Raw genomic sequence first — 16,640 nt, forward strand, 5'->3', positions numbered from 1 at the left:
GAAGACACAGAAGCTCAGAGAGGGGATGGGTCTTGCCCAAGGTCTGGGACCAGTCCTGGGGCCATTCTTTCTGCTGTTGGCAATAACAACAATAACAACACACACAGTGGTGACATGGGGGTTATTGCTGCTTCCAGAGTGCCAAGTGGTTGTGGACCCAGGGCTGACCATTGAGCTCAGCAGCTCTCTCTGAGACTGGCCATTCAGGGCGCCTTCTCTGCCCAACACAGTGTCACCTTGCTGAAGAGCTGGGGGCTGCTTTTCGGCCACAGCACTGGTGCCAGGAGGACTGCGACCCCTTGTGGCCAGAATTGGCAATGAGCGACTGTTTGGGTCCGTAGAAAGCAGACCGGAGACTAGTAGTTGAACCTCACTCCTCAGTCCAGAGGGCAGCCAAACCAAGTCAGGCTGGGCGGTGAGGTGGAAAAGCAGTCGCCATCTCTGGAGCCAGCGCACTGGCTTCCGGCTTAAAGGACTCCCCCTTTAGCCCGAGGCGGTTGCCACGTCCTAGTGTGCTCTTAGGTTTGGAAGAGGATGTGCCCTCTGTCTGGTTGGGGCAGGCTCTCAGTAATGCCAGGGTGTGTCAGCTAAGGGAAGTGGGCATTGTCTTCTTGTACGGCTGCTCAGAGCTCTGGACCACCTGCTGTCCCTTGGAATGGGCAGGTGCAGGAGGGGAAACCTGTGTTAGGAAACAGACAATGCTGGCTGGAAAGGAAAAAAAACTCAAAGTCCACTGTTTGGTTCCCAAAGCATATAACACCAGATTTCAGCCTTCTAGGTAAAATACAGAAAATCTTCCCTCAGGTAGCACGTTTAGTGTCAAGCGGGCCCTTTCTCCATGGAGACAGAGGGTCCCTTGACCTTGAGGTGGGTTCAGTGCAGAATGTCGCCACTGTTCAAGACCAAGGAAAGAGACCAGCACTTAACATTTTAATAATAACTAATGTGAAAAGACCTAACAGCCTTTTTGCTGCAGGGACAGCGAGTGTTTGCTAAGACATGTTTCGGGTTTTTTCCTACTGCTGTCATCAGCTTGTCTTGCAAATTTTTAGGGTATTGAGTTAGTCCTATAGCTTTAGAAAGGGCAGGGACCATCTTCAACTTTGGAAGTCACAGACACATGCATTTCTCATTTTTTAAAAACAGTTCTCTGGATGTTATTAATACCCTTTTACCATCAGAGCCCCGAGGCCTTTCATCCTCTTATAACTTTAGCATGAAGGTGGCTCCAAACCTATCGTTAAAAAAGAAAAGCTTCGCCAGCTATGTCTTTACTCTCCCACTCTTAGAACTTTTTTGCCATTCACATGTGCCGTGAAAATAATTTCTTTCCAACACTCTTTGTTTCTACCTCTTATTTCTATTCTTAACACAGGAGCCGAAGTGATCCCTTTACGATGTAAGTGATAGGCGTGAGGTATCTTTTTGGGGTGATGGAAATGTTCTAAAATTGGGTTGTGGGGATGGTTGCACAATTCTGTACATTTCCTCCAAGTTGTGGAATTTTACAATTAAATTGGATCTTTGTGGTACATAAATTATACTGCAGTAAAGTCAGATCATGCCACCCCGTCCTGAAAACCCTCGCAGGTGGACCCATCTCTCATGGAGTCAAGATCAAAGTCATTGCAAAGCCCTATCCGGCCTTCTCTGCTCTTCTCTCTGCTCCAGCTTTACTGTTGGCTTTACTGTTCCAGAATGGGTCACGCCTTGGCCATTGCTGTCTTCTTTTGGTGAAGCCTTTCCTCCCAGAAACCCGTGTCTTACTCTCTTACCTCCTGACTCTCTGATTCACTGTCACCCACAAGGGTAGGACAGGGCAACCTCCTACCCCACCAAATGACAATAATCCCAGCCCTAGTAGTGCTTGCGTTCTAGTGGGAGACAGACCATTGATGAGATTTATTTATTTATTTATTTAGAGACAGAGTCTCACTTTATCACCCTCAGTAGAGTGCTGTCGCGTCACAGCTCACAGCAACCTCCAACTCCTGGGCTTAAGCGATTCTCTTGTGCTGGGACTACGGGTGCCTGCCAGAACGCCCGGCTATTTTTTTATTGTTGTTGCAGTTTGGGCGGGAACCAGGTTTGAACCTGCCACCCTTGGTATATGGGGCCGGAGCCCTACCCACTGAGCCACAGGCGCTGCCCACATCGATGAGATTTTAAAAAGAAAAACGGGCAGTAAGCAAGACACTGGCAAGAGCTATGGAGAAAATTAAAGCAGGAAAGAGGGGTGGGGTACCAGGTTGGGTATGAGGTTGCCAGCTGATTTAAAAGGCTTTATGGAGAACCCTTTGGGACACGGAGAGCACCCTTGGCCAGTGGGAATCACCCTTCCTGGCTTTACTTTTCTTGTTTCTTAACCTGCCTTTTCCATACAGTGGGTTTCCTTAAAGTCAGGGAACTGCGCGAGCTTCCGAGTCACTCCCATGGGCTCCCCTCGTTTGTCACACAGAAATCTCATCACATGGCTGCAGAGGCGACACCGCCCACTCCCGCATGCCTGTCACGTTGTCCATAATGAGATTCTTCCGCACGGCAAAGACCAAAGGCTGCAAGTTGAGGAGCAAAAAGGAAGGATTTTCTCCCTCCCGGCAGGGGTTGTGTGTGCAGTGAGTGATAAGGTGAGACTGAGGGAGGAATTATCTCCCTACCACGGTTCTAGAAAACAGACCTTGAAAGAAGGGACAGAAATTGCACTCAGCACAAACAAAATCCATTCTGAAGAGAGACACGCACACATGGTGAACACACAGAGGGAGGCAGCACAGGGGAGGGGGGACGGAGAAAGGAGGGCCTTGACTGTCCCCCCAATCCCCCAGTGGAATGAGGTCCGCTCTGGGAGGAATGCCTTCAAGAAGCCTGCTTGGGCATACTTTCAAGATTTGGGATGGAGTCTTTAAGGGAATGACTAAGCCTTGATCTCTCTTCTTTGATTCTCCTCGTTTATTTGGCCACATAAAGCAAGGAGGCTGTTAGTAGCATCCTGGCACCCTGAGAATTCATCTGCACGGCCTGACCTCTCCTTGTTCCCCCTTCCTCCTCACAGGGGGACGGAGGCCAGGTTTGTCTGAGGATAAATCAACCGGTGGATGCATCTGCAGGGCAGATTAATTTTCAAGAGAGAGTTTGGGGGCTCCAGGGTCAGTGTGTTTAAACGTATCTTTGTTAGCACATTGATAAGCTCTTTTGCCTTGGCTTTATCTTGCAAAATCATGGGCTGTAGTGTTGGCCTAACTTCACAGGGGCAGGGAATCAAATTGGAGAGAGAGATTTTGCTGCAAAGTTTTTTTTTTTTTTTTAAAACAAAGTTCCAGAATTTTCTATCTTCATCCTTCTCTCCCTCTCTTATGCTTCTTCTTTATCATCATCATCGCGGCTTACTTCCCGCTAGATTAAGACAAAGTACTTCACGCCGCCCCCACTGCCGAAGGAACAGAATCTTCCCCAGCCCTGAACCTGGGACTCACAGCCACCTATACCCAGTCCTCAAACTGCGGCTTGAGACCAGTGTGTCCATAGGCAATCTCAAACTGTGGACCCAGAGACAGTCCCCCAACCCAGATCTGAGAACCCCTGGTCTTCTATGCTCAGCCCCTAAACTGGGGCCTGGGGCAAGGCATTCTCAAATATTGAACCCTGGACCAAAGCTTTTCCAGATCCCAACCCAGCTTAGAACCCAGGTCAAGGCATTACCAAATCTTGACCCCCAAACACAAGTACCCCCAGCCTCCATCTGGTGGAGTGGGGTATCCTGACTCTGCTGAACCCTTGGTTCCAGGTGACCCTAATCCTCACTAGCTCACTAGTTCCACTTACCTCCCTCCAGCTCTGCTTGGGATTTTGTCCCTTGCCCCAGCGGTCCACAGTGTCAGGGCTGGGAAGGGGGCATATATATCACTATTGCTGCACAATAAAGGCTGTGGCATTTCTTAAGCCAAAAATAAATAAATAAATAAAGTAGACTAAGTGCTTTATCCACCTGTCATTCCCTCTCCTCCTCACAGTAATCCCAGGAGGTAAGCATGGCTACTCCCGTTTTATGATGGGAGAGCCTGACCTCAGATACACTAGGTAGTCTGTCCAAGGTCACACAGTAAGTGGCACAGTAGAATTTCTGGTTATTCTTACATTTTCTCTCCTGTTCTCCTGTCCTACTTCCCTGTGCAATCAAACATAGTCTTGAACCTAAATATAGGCCTTTTGACAACTGTGACATCTTCCAAAATTAAAAACAGAACACACACCTGCAAAGATTAACATTTCCCATTTGGTTGATGCAAAGAATTACACTAGCAGGCTAAGATTTGCTAAAATGTTAATATCCCAATGTGAGGACCAGGCAAAGGGCATATGGCCTTTTGCTTTGGTGATCTCGGGTGCACCTGCCAGGTGAGAGGTGGGTGGGCAGACGTTGCTAAGAAAAAGAACAAGGGGCTGAATGAAACACGGCACGCTTTCTAGTTTGATGGAGAGTTAGGCAGTCAGCCCACACTCTGTCACATGAACTTGATGTTCCCCATCGGAAGGATGAATTTAACTGAGTTAACATCACCTAGAAATACAGCTGCTGGTAAGGTGTGGGCTGCGAACCAGTGCAGAACAAGAAGTTTTGTTACATGTATGTAGCAGGCAGGCCTCATGTTATTGTATGTGAGTTTATTGCATTTCACAGATACTGTGTTTTATTTATTTATTTATTTATTTATTTTGCAGTTTTTGGCTGGGGCTGTACTTTTGGCCTGAAGGGATCTTTCCACCTCTTTTCCCTCCCACATATGGGGCCAGTGCCCTACTCCTTTGAGCCACAGGCGCCGCCCCAGATACTGTGTTTTTTACAGATCGAAGGTTCATGGCAACCCTGCGGCGATTATTTTACCAAATTTGTCTGTGTCACCTTTTGGTAATTCTCACCATATTTCAAATCTTTTCACAATATTTCAAATCTTATTATCTGTTATAATAACAGATATAATAATCACTGTGATCAGGGATCTTTGATGTTACTGTTGTAATTGTCTGGGGGCACCACAAACGGTGCCCATATAAGACAGTGAACTTGACTGATAAATACTGTATGCATTCTGCCTGCTCCACTGACCAGCTGTTCCCGTCTCTCTGCCTCTCCTCTGGCATCCCTATTTCTTGAGACAACAATACCAAAATTAGGCCAGTGTAAAACCCTACAGTGACCTCTAAGTGTTCAAGTTCAAGAAAGGAAGAGTTGCATGTCCTCACTTTAAATCAAAAGCTAGAAATGATTACACTTAGTGAGGAAGGCATCTTGAAAGCTGAGACAGGCTGAAAGCTGGGCCTCTTCCACCAAATAGTCAGTCAAATGATGAATGCAAAGGAAAGGTTCTTGAAGGCAATTAAAAGTGCTACTCTAATGAACAAAGAAATTATAAGAAAGTGAAACAGCCTTATTCCTGGATAGAAAAATCAAACCAGACATAACATTCCCTTAAGCCAGAGGCTAATCTAGGGCAAGGCCCTGACGCCCCTCAATTCTTTGACAGCTGAGAGAGGTGAGGAAGTTGTAGAAGAAAAGTTGGAGGCTAGCAGAAGTTGGTTCATGAAGTTTAAGGAAAGAAGCCATCTCCATAACACAAAAGTATAAGATGAAGCAGCAGGTGCTGATGGAGAAGCTGCCACGAGTTATCCAGAAGATCTAGCTAAGATCACTGATGAAAATCACTAAACAAAAGATTCTCAGTGTAGGTAAAAGAACCTTCTCTTGGAAGAAAATGCCATCTAGGACTTTAATAGCTAGAGAGGAGAAATCAAGGCCCTGCTTTAGAGGACCAAACTGACTGTCTTGTTAGAGGCTCATGTAGCTGGTGTGTCAAATTAAGTAAATTACGAGGGATGCCAATCCTCATTTACCATTCTGCAAATCCTAAGGTCCTTAGGAATTTTGCTTGTTGAAAGAGACAGTGGAGGTGGAGAAAGATGGTGGCCAAGTAACAGCTTCCCTGCTACTGGGCATGGTGAGTCTGGGGAGATAAGACTTCAGGCATCTCCGGCTGGTGGGATCTGCCTATAATCATCCCTTTGAGGATACAAGGAGTCAGCAAGGGACTTCTGGACCCCAAGAGGAGGACAAAAACAGTGGAAAAATGGCAAGTGGTTGCATGTGTTCAATCGACCTTATCCCGCCGGCAGCTGTGAGTACAAGCAGCAATGAGGCTGCAAACCGGAAAGGCCTTACCTGTGAACCGTTTCGGTGTTTTTGGCCTTGGCACTCAGTTGAACTGCCTTGGAGAGAGCTTGAGCAGGAGTGCGGAGAACTTTGGGCATTGTCTAGGGCCCCAGACTGAGCCACTGAGCTGGATGAAGCTAATAGTGTTCAGCTGTGAGAGAACTGCCATTGTGAGAGAACTGCCCCGGCAAGCTCCGCCCTCAGGGTTGCAGAGCAAGGATCTGGTGGAAGCTAGTAACCTAGTGACTGAGCAGCCTAAAGGCGGGGACCGAGCTGCGTTACAGCCTTAACCCTCAGGGGCAGAGTGAGACCGGTTTTGGCACACTGGAGCCTCGAGCTGTTGCCCTGGGTAGAGTGCTGTGGTGTCACAGCTCATAGCAACCTCAAACTCTTGGGCTTGGCATCGCCCGGACCTCCATAAGAGCTGCACCATGACCCCAGACCCATTACCCGTGCCTGCCAGGCCTCCCCATGCCGTGACCAGGAACTGTGGGAGCTGCGCAACCCTGCGTCCTCCCTCCTGTACCCTCCCTGCCTCCACACCAGCCCGCTCGTCTGGCCAGGGACTCTGGTAGCCGCGTGCCCTCCAGAGTCCTCCCTGCCTCTGTGCAGAGCCCTTCTCCTGGCCAGAGACTGCTGCAGCCTTGGGCTCTCTGTGCCAAAGTCCCTGGGCGCCAGGCACTCTCAGAACTGTGCGCACCACCTCCCACCCTGTTGCTGGATTCAGGTGTGTCACACTCCGGAGTTGCTTCCACAACCAGAACTCCCCGGCTGGGGCAGCCCCAGAGGAATTACACAGGGTCACTCCCCACAAAGATACAGCAACAGTAGAGTGATCCTGCTGGGGTCTAATCTTGGACAGACACCTCCCCAACTCTGAGGACGGCCAGAGGCAATGGTGAAAAACAATCATGAGGTGAAATCAACAGAAAAACTCTGGCAATATGAATAATCAGAGTATATCAACTCCCCCAAGGATCAATGGGGCAGACACAGCACAAGATCCCATGCACAAACAAATAGCTGAGATGTCAGAAATAGAATTCAGAATCTGGTTAGCAAATAAGATCGAATTAGAATTCCAAGCAGTAACCCAAAAGATATCTCAAGAATTCAACGAATTCAAAGACCAAATGACCAAAGATTTGACACATTGAGACAAGAAGTCACAGCCCTCAAAGATCTGAGAAACACAGTAGAATCCCTCAGTAACAGAATGGAGCAAGCAGAAGAAAGGATTTCTGACATTGAAGACAAAGCTTTCAAACACTTCCAAAATCTCAAAGAGGAAGAGAAATGGAGGGCACAAACAGATCACTCTCTCAGAGAGCTCTGGGATAATTAGAAGAAAATCAATATTCATCTTATAGGGATCCCCAAAAGCGACGAAGTGGCTTCACAAGGCACAGAGTCTCTTCTCCATGGGATTATGAAGGAGAACTTTCCAGACATGCCAAGAGATTTTGAAATTCAGATAGCAGACAGTTTCAGAACTCCAGCATGACTCAACCCAAATAAGACATCCCCCAGACACATCATAATCAATTTCACTAAAGTTAATATTAAGGAGAAAATTCTGAAAGCAGCCAGGCGAAAGAAAACCATCACCTACAAGGGCAAGAATATTAGAATAACTGCAGATCTCTCTGCCGAAACCTTTTAAGCTAGAAGAGGATGGTCATTGACTTTTAATCTCCTAAAACAAAATAACTTTCAACCCAGGATCCTGTACCCAGCTAAACTGAGTTTCACTTATGACGGAGAAATTAAATACTTCAATAATATTCACATGTTGAAGAAATTTGCCATAACTAAACCAGCTCTCCAGGATATTCTCAGACCTATCCTCCATGAAGACTAGTGTAATCCTCCACCGCAAAAGTAAACCCACCCAGAAAATTCTGATCAAATTCCAACTTCCACAGTCACAAAAGGATTTAAAAATGTCCACCAGACTCTCGAAAGGCTTATTAATATTCTCAATTAATATGAATGGTTTAAATTGTCCTCTAAAGAGGCACAGGTTGGCTGACAGGATACAAAAACTCAAGCCAGATATCTGCTGCATACAGCAATCGCATCTTATATTAAAAGACAAATATAGACTAAAGGTGAAGGGATAGTCATCTATACTCCAGGCAAATGGAAAGCAGAAAAAAGCAGGCATTGCAATCCTATTCGCAGATGCAATAGGCTTTAAACCAACCAAAATAAGGAAGGATAAGGATGGACACTTCATATTTGTTAAAGGTAATACTCAATATGATGAGATTTCAATTATTAATATTTATGCACCCAACCAGAACGCACCTCAATTTATAAGAGAAACTAACAGACATGAGCAGCTTGATTTCCTCCAGTTCCATAGTAATTGGAGATTTTAACACCCCTTTAGCAGTGCTGGATAGATCCTCCAAAAAGAAGCTAAACAAAGAAATTTTAGATTTAAACTTAACCATTCAACATCTGGACTTAACAGACATCTACAGAACATTTCATCCCAACAAAACTGAATACACATTCTTCTCATCAGCCCACGGAACATACTCCAAAATCGACTACATCCTAGGCCACAAATCTAACCTCAGCAAATTAAAAAAAAAAAAAGAAATTATTCTTTGCATCTTCAGACCACCATGGAATAAAAGTTGAACTCAATAACAGGAACCTGCATACCCATACAAAAACATGGAAGCTAAACAACCTTATGCTGAAGGATAGATGGGTTATAGACAAGATTAAGAAGGAAATCACCAAATTTTTAGAACAAAACAACAATCAAGACACGAATTACCAGAACTTCTGGGATACTGCAAAGACAGTCCTAAGAGGGAAATTTATAGCACTGCAAGCCTTCCTCAAGAAAACGGAAAGAGAGCAAGTTAATAACTTAATGGAACATCTCAAGCAACTGGAGAATGAAAAACATTCCAACCCCAAACCCAGCAGAAGAAAAGAAATAACCAAAATCAGAGCAGAATTAAATGAAATTGAAAACAATAGAATTATACAACAGATCAATAAATCCAAAAGTTGGTTTTTTGAAAAGATCAATAAAATAGATAAACCTTTGGCCAACCTAACCAGGAAAAAAAAGAGTAAATTTTCTAATCTCATCAATCAGAAATGGTAACAATGAAATAACAACAGACCCCTCAGAAATCCAAAAAATCCTTAATGAATACTACAAGAAATTCTACTCTCAGAAATATGAAAATCTGAAAGAAATCGACCAATACCTGGAAGTACGCCACCTACCAAGACTTAGCCAGAATGAAGTGGAAATGTTGAACAGGCCTATATCAAATTCTGAAATAGCATCAACTATACAAAATCTCCCTAAAAAGAAAAGCCCAGGACCAGATGGCTTTACATCAGAATTCTACCAAACCTTTAAAGAAGAACTAGTACCTATATTACTAAACCTCTTCCAAAATATAGAAAAAGAAGGAATATTACCCAACACATTCTAGGAAGCAAACATCACCTTGATCCCTAAACCAGGGAAAGACCCACAAGAAAAGAAAATTATAGACCAATATCACTAATGAATATCAATGCTAAAATACTCAATAAGATCCTAACAAACAATCCGACAACACATCAAAAAAATTATACACCATGACCAAGTGGGATTTATCCCAGGGACTCAAGGCTGGTTCAATATACGTAAAAATATAAATGTAATTCAGCACATACACAAAGTAAAAAATAAGGACCATATGATTCTTTCAATTGATGCAGAAAAAGCTTTTGATAATATCCAGCATTCCTTCATGATTAGAACACTTAAGAAAGTTGGTATATAAGGGACATTTCTTAAACTAAATAAGGCCATCTACAGCAAACCCACAGCCAATATCATATTGAATGGAGTTAAATTGAAATCATTTCCACTTAGATCAGGAACCAGGCAAGGTTGCCCATTGTCTCCATTGCTCTTTAACATTGTAATGGAAGTTTTAGCCCTTGCAATTAGGGAAGAAAAGGTGATCAAGAGTATCCACATAGGGTCAGAAGAGATCAAACTTTCACTCTTCGCAGATGATATGATCATGTATCTGGAAAACACTAGGGACTCTACTACAAAACTTTTAGAAGTGATCAAGGAATACAGCAATGTCTCAGGCTACAAAATCAACACCCATAAATCTGTAGCCTTTATATATACCAACGATAACCAAGCTGAAAAAACAGTCAAGGACTCTATTCCTTTCATAGTAGTGCCAAAGAGATGAAATATTTGGGAGTATACCTAACAAAGGACGTGAAAGATCTCTACAAAGAGAACTATGAAACTTTAAGAAAAGAAATAGTTGAAGATGTTAACAAATGGAAAAACATACCATGGTCATGGCTGGGAAGAATCCACATTGTTAAAATGTCTATAACTACCCAAAGCAATATATAATTTTAATGCAATTCCTATTAAAGCTCCATTGTCATATTTTAAAGATCTTGAAAAAATAATACTTCATTTTATATGGAATCAGAAAAAACCTCGAATAGCCAAAACATTACTCAGCAATAAAAACGCAGCAGGAGGAATCATGCTACCAGACCTCAGACTGTAGTATAAATTGATAGTGATCAAAACAGCATGGTATTGGCAAAAAACAGAGAAGTAGATGTCTGGAACAGAATAGAGAACCAAGAGATGAATCCAGCTACTTACCGTTATTTGATCTTTGACAAGCCAATTAAAAACATTCAGTGGGGGAAAAGATTCCCTATTTAACAAATGGTGCTGGGTGAACTGGCTGGCAACCTGTAGAAACTGGACCCACACCTTTCGCCATTAACTAAGATAGACTCTCACTGGATAAAAGATTTAAACTTAAGACACGAAACTATAAAAATACTTGAAGAAAGTGCAGGGGAAACTCTTGAAGGAATTGGCCTGGGTGAATATTTTATGAGGAGGACTCCTCAGGCAATTGAAGCAGTATCAAAAATACACTACTGGGACCTGATCAAACTAAAAAGCTTCTGCATAGCCAAGAACATAGTAAGGAAAGCAAGCAGACAGCCCTCAGAATGGTAGAAAATATTTGCAGGTTATACCTCCGATAAAGGTCTAATAACCAGAATCCACAGAGAACTCAAACGTATTAGCAAGAAAAGAACACGTGATCCCATCTCAGGGTGGGCGAGGGACTTGAAGAGAAACTTCTCTAAAGAAGACAGATGCACGATCTACAAACACATGAAAAAAAGCTCATCATCCTTAATCATCAGAGAAATGCAAATCAAAACTACTTTGATATCACCTAACCCCAGTAAGAGTAGCCCACATAACAAAATCCCAAAACCAGAGATGTTGGCATGGATGTGGAGAAAAGGGCACATTTCTACTGCTGGTGGGAATGCACACTAATACGTTCCTTGTGGAAGGATGTTTGGAGAATACTTAGAGACCTAAAAATAGACCTGCCATTCGATCCTATAATTCCTTTACTAGGTTTATACCCAGAAGACCAAAAATCACAATATAACAAAGACATCTGTACCAGAATGTTTATTGCAGCCCAATTCATAATTGCTAAGTCATGGAAGAAGCCCAAGTGCCCATCGACCCACGAATGGACTAGCAAATTGTGGTACATGTATACCATGGAATATTATGCAGCCTTAAAGAAAGATGGAGACTTTACCTCTTTCATATTTACATGGATGGAGCTGGAACATATTCTTCTTAGCAAAGTATCTCAGGAATGGAAGAAAAAGCATCCAATGTACTCAGCCCTACTATGAAGCTAAATTATAGCTTTCACATGAAGGCTATAAACCAACTATTGCACAAGACTATGAGGAAAGGGCCAAGGAAGGGGAAGGAAGGGGGGAGGTTAGGGTGGAGGGAGGGTAATGGGTGGGGCCACACCTATGGTGCATCTTAGAATGGGTACAGGCTAAACTTACTAAATGCAGAATACAAATGTCTACATACAATAACTAAGAAAATGCCATGAAGGCTACGTTGAACAGTCTGATGAGAATATTTCAGATTGTATATGAAACCAGCACATTGTAACCCCTTGATTTCACTAATGTACGCAGCTATGATTTAACGAGTAAAAAAAAATCTTAAAAAAAAAAAGAAAGAAGAAAGAAAAAAAGGAAAAAAAAATAATTTTGCTTGTCTGTGCTCTATAAATGGAAGAACAGAGCCTGGATGACAGCACATATGTTTACAGAATGATTTTCTGAATAGTTTAAGCCTACTGTTGAGACCCACTGCTCAGAAAAAAAATGATTCCTTTCAAAATATTACTGTTCATTGAAAGTGCACCTGGTCACCCAAGAGCTCTAATGGAGATGTACAAGGAGATGAATGTTGTTTTCATGCCTGTTAACACAGCATCCCTTCGTCAGCCCACAGATCAAGGAGTAGATACGACCTTCCAGTCTTACTATTTAAGAAACGAATTTCGTAAGGTTATAGTTGCCCTAGATAGTGATTCCTCTGATGGATCTAGGTAAGTAGCTTGAAAACATTCTGAAAAGGATTCACCCTTTTAGAACATTTGTGACACATGGGAGGAGGTCAAAATATCAACAGTAACAGGAGTTCAGAATAAGTTGATTCCAACCCACATGGAAGACTTTGAGGAGTTCAAGCCTTCAGTGGAGGAAGGAGCTGCAGATGTGGTGGAAACAGCAAGAAAACTAGAAGCAGAAGTGGAGCCTGAAGATGGGACCGAGTTGCTGCAATCTCATGGTCAAACTTGAATGGATGAAGAGTTGCTTCTTATGGATAAGAAAGTGGTTTCTTGAGATGGAATCTACTCCTGGTGGAGATGCTGGTGAGACAACAAAGCACGTAGAATGTTGTATAAACTTAGTGGACAAAAGAGTGGCAGAATTTGAGAGGACCGACTCCAATTTTTAAAGAATTTTTACTGTGAGTACAATGCTATCAAACAGTATCACATGCCACGGAGAAATCTCCTGTGAAAAGAAGAGCCAGTCAACACGGCAAACTTTATTGTGCCTATTTTAAGAAACTGCTGTAGTCACCCCAAACTCTAGCAACCACCACCCTGATGAGTCAGCAGCCACCAACAGCGAGGCAAGATCTTCTACATATAAAAAGATAATGACTCACTGAAGGCTTATATGATTGTTAACATTTTTGAACAATAAAGTTTTTTTTTTTGAGACAGAGTTTCACTATGTTGACCTCGGTAGAGTGCCGTGGCGTCACAGCTCACAGCAACCTCAAACTCTTGGACTCCAGGGATCTTTTTGCCTCAGCCTCCCAAATAGCTGGGACCACAGGCACCCAGCACAATGCCCAGCTATTTTTTAGAGACAGGGTCTTGCTGTTGTTCAGGCTGGTTTTGAACTTGTGAGCTCAAGCAATCCACCTGCCTCTGCCTCTCAGAGTGCTAGGATTATAGGCATTAGCCACCTCGCCCAGCCGAACAATAAAGTATTTTTAAGTTATGTACATGTTTTTTTGTAGACATAATTCTATTGCACACTTCATATAGTGTAAATATAACTAACCCAGGCTGGAGTGCAATGGTGTCATAGCTCATTGTAACCTCAAATTCCTGGGCTCAAGTGATCTTCCTGCCTCAGCCTCCTGAGTAGATGGGATTATAGGCGTGCTGTTTTATTTTGAATGTCTTTATTTTTTTACTCTTTCTTTTGTTTATGACAATACTGTATGTTTATTTGAGGTAAAACTGTAGGAGAGTGACTGTGGCTGGGAAACCTGGGTCTCAAGTCACTGTGATTATTACTAATCTGCTCACGGTCACAGCCTCATGGTCGTTACAGCCTTGGTTACGGTTTAGCAAGTCTGCACCCACTTGCCTTTGATGTTCTCACGACTGGAATGTCAGGGTGACTTCCTAACAGCATTTCTATATGAAAAAGTGGTCATATTTCAACTGACAATTTACTTAATCTAATGCAAAAATTCTCTAGGTATAAAATAAATAGATTTCCCTGTGTTTGTTTCCTTTAGCCCCTTCCCAAGCTTTATAACTCCTTTCTACACTTCTGAAATAAATGCCACACTTTTGTTGGTAAGAAATCAGCAATTATCTCTGCCTTTATTAAGGCAGGGAGTACTAATAAAGCTGTTGGTGGTGACAGATGTTTATAATTATGCCAGCTTCTGGATCAAACAGCCCTGCCAAACTGCAGAGCCCAGATTGTGGCATGGCTGGGGGTGGCTGCCAGCATCCTGGATCCTTGAATGTTCCCGTGAGCATGAGGATGACCGGAGCCTCCTTAGTCTTGCCCAGGTCCCCTGTAGGGTAACTGGTGGGTCCTGTAAGCCCAGTGAAATGAATCAGAATTAAGCCATGTAGTTGGTCATCTCTCTTCCTCCTCTTTAGTAATGATCTTTTAGGTCAGCCACATGGCAGGGGCCTCCCAGTTACCTCTAGAATGCTGTGCAATTTTCAAAAGATACTCTGAAAAAAACAAGGGCCACACAACCCCACTTTTGTATAGTTTTGGTCATTAAAAAAAATAACTTGTCACTAATGGGATCCAAGTTTTATTTTTGTCTTTTCATATAAGAAGAAAATCCTTCATCAGGCCATTTCTTTTTTTTTTTTATTAATATTAAATCATAGCTGTGTACATTAATGCGATCATGGGGCACCATACACTGGTTTTAGAAACAGTTTGACACATTTTCATCACACTGGTTAACATAGCCTTCCTGGAGTTTTCTTAGTTATTGTGTTAAGACAATTATATTCTCCATTTACTAAGTTTCACATCATCAGGCCATTTCTTCCTGACTTTTTTTTTTTTCTTAATCTGGGGAGAAAACAGTCACTGGAACAACAGCACATTTTGGGCAACTGCTCCAGAAAGTCCAGCCGTGCTCACACAGGCAGAGGGTCAGCTTGTCACAGGCAACCAGGGCCTGACGTGGGCCCTGTGCTGCTCGGCTGTGTGCAAAATGACCCAAGAACCCCAACCAGCAGTGTGTGTTGGTACGGGTCCCCTGACGGCATCTGGAAACACCTGCTCCAGCTGGTACTTGGTATCTATTAGTTCCCTCCACTCTTTGTCTCTCTGGTGCCTAACAAACACTTATCAGTCAGATGAAAACATGAAGGTGTAACTGGTGACATGAACGTTTCTCAGGATGCAGGAGTGGATGTTGAGTTCTGCACAAGCCCCCGATGAAAGGCGGTAGACCCTTCCCAGCAAGCTCCTTCTGGAAGCTCCCCTTGGTCTGGGCTTGAAGGAGCTCAGGCTGCAGAATGGCCCCCAAACCCTCTTCCTCCATGGAGTGCACCACCCAGAAAGCCACCGCAAGGTGGTGCTGTGGTGACCACATAAGCTCCAGGTGTCTCTAGGGCTGGCTGCCCCCTCTTCCTCCAGTGCCATTCCTGTTAGAGAGGGAGCACCCTGCAAGGGCTGGGCTGATCACACCCCAGAGTGCCTGCCCCTCCTTGGGGTCCCCAAGATGGAGCTGCAGGAGGGGACTCCGGACTTGCCCTGCTGTTAACTAGCTGTGTAGCCTGGGCCAGTCAGGTAAACAAACCCTCAGCTATGGAGTAAAAGGGATGGATAAAGGGCCAGTAGAAAGAAGCGGGTGTGGGTGGCAGATGGGTATGGGGCCTTGTCTGGGCTCCACCACTCACATGCTGAGTGACACTGAACAAATCTCCTGAGCTCTTAGAGGCTGTACTCATAAAACACAGAGATAATACCAGCCGGAGTGAGGACTGATGACACACCAATGCAAAGGGCCTGACCTGCAAAGGGCCACTCCATCCTTGGTGCAGCTCAACAAGCAGATGTCAAGGCCCAGTTCCTGGGCACACAAGGCCAGAGCCCCCAGCTTGGGGAAGTGGAGTGCCAGGGAAAGAGGAACTCGGGTTCAGTGAGAACAGCCTGCAGGGAGGGCTGCTCGGGGACTATGTTCAAAAGGGAGGTCCCTTTCCATCTGAGAATACACCCGGTGGGAAAGGAGTTTGCCTTGTCACTGTCCCCTCTGTGCTCTGCACAGGTCCTGGTGAGTGGGTAGGTCCCCAGCAGAAGTTTGCTGACTGATGCATAAATTAAACACATCATGTGAAAATGCTGTTACTAAAGATTCAAATCAGAGCCTACGGCCGGATCTCCGCTTTCAGTTGGACAGGTGAGGCCCCTGCATGCTGGACCCTGTTCATCTCTCTAACCTTACTTCTCCCTATTTCCCAGCAGAAACCTTGGGTCAGGTCACGTCACTACCCTTCCCAGACCATCCACCTTGCTGCCTCTGGATCTTGGGTGCTGCCAGTCCCAGGCCCTCGGGCCTCTTGCCTTCCTCCAAGCCTCTCAAGAGCTATCTGTTCTTCAAAGACTGCGCTCTCCTCCCTGAAGCCTTCCCTGCCTTCTGGAAGGAAAGGCTCTCTCCTCTGAATTGCTGCAACCCTTAGTATCTAGGCCCTTCAGATATAGCCTTTGGGGCTGT

General features: G+C 44.2%; 1 protein-coding gene across 3 annotated transcripts in view; it reads right to left on the minus strand.

Annotated features, from left to right (window-relative positions):
* TMCO4 (transmembrane and coiled-coil domains 4) overlaps positions 1 to 16,640 on the minus strand; it is a 106,586-nt gene that overhangs the window by 18,151 nt on the left and 71,795 nt on the right. The window contains exon 12 of one of the 3 annotated variants that reach the window (XM_053575714.1): positions 11,713 to 13,005. The exons of the other annotated variants lie outside the window; for them this stretch is intronic. Within the exon in view, the coding sequence (XP_053431689.1) occupies positions 12,872 to 13,005 (134 nt within the window). The 3' untranslated portion in view covers positions 11,713 to 12,871. Of the gene's footprint in view, positions 1 to 11,712; positions 13,006 to 16,640 lie in introns of those variants that run through there. 3 annotated transcript variants of the gene reach the window in all.

This window comes from Nycticebus coucang, chromosome 22 (assembly GCF_027406575.1).
Source record: "Nycticebus coucang isolate mNycCou1 chromosome 22, mNycCou1.pri, whole genome shotgun sequence".
In the NCBI taxonomy this organism is placed as follows: domain Eukaryota; kingdom Metazoa; phylum Chordata; class Mammalia; order Primates; family Lorisidae; genus Nycticebus; species Nycticebus coucang.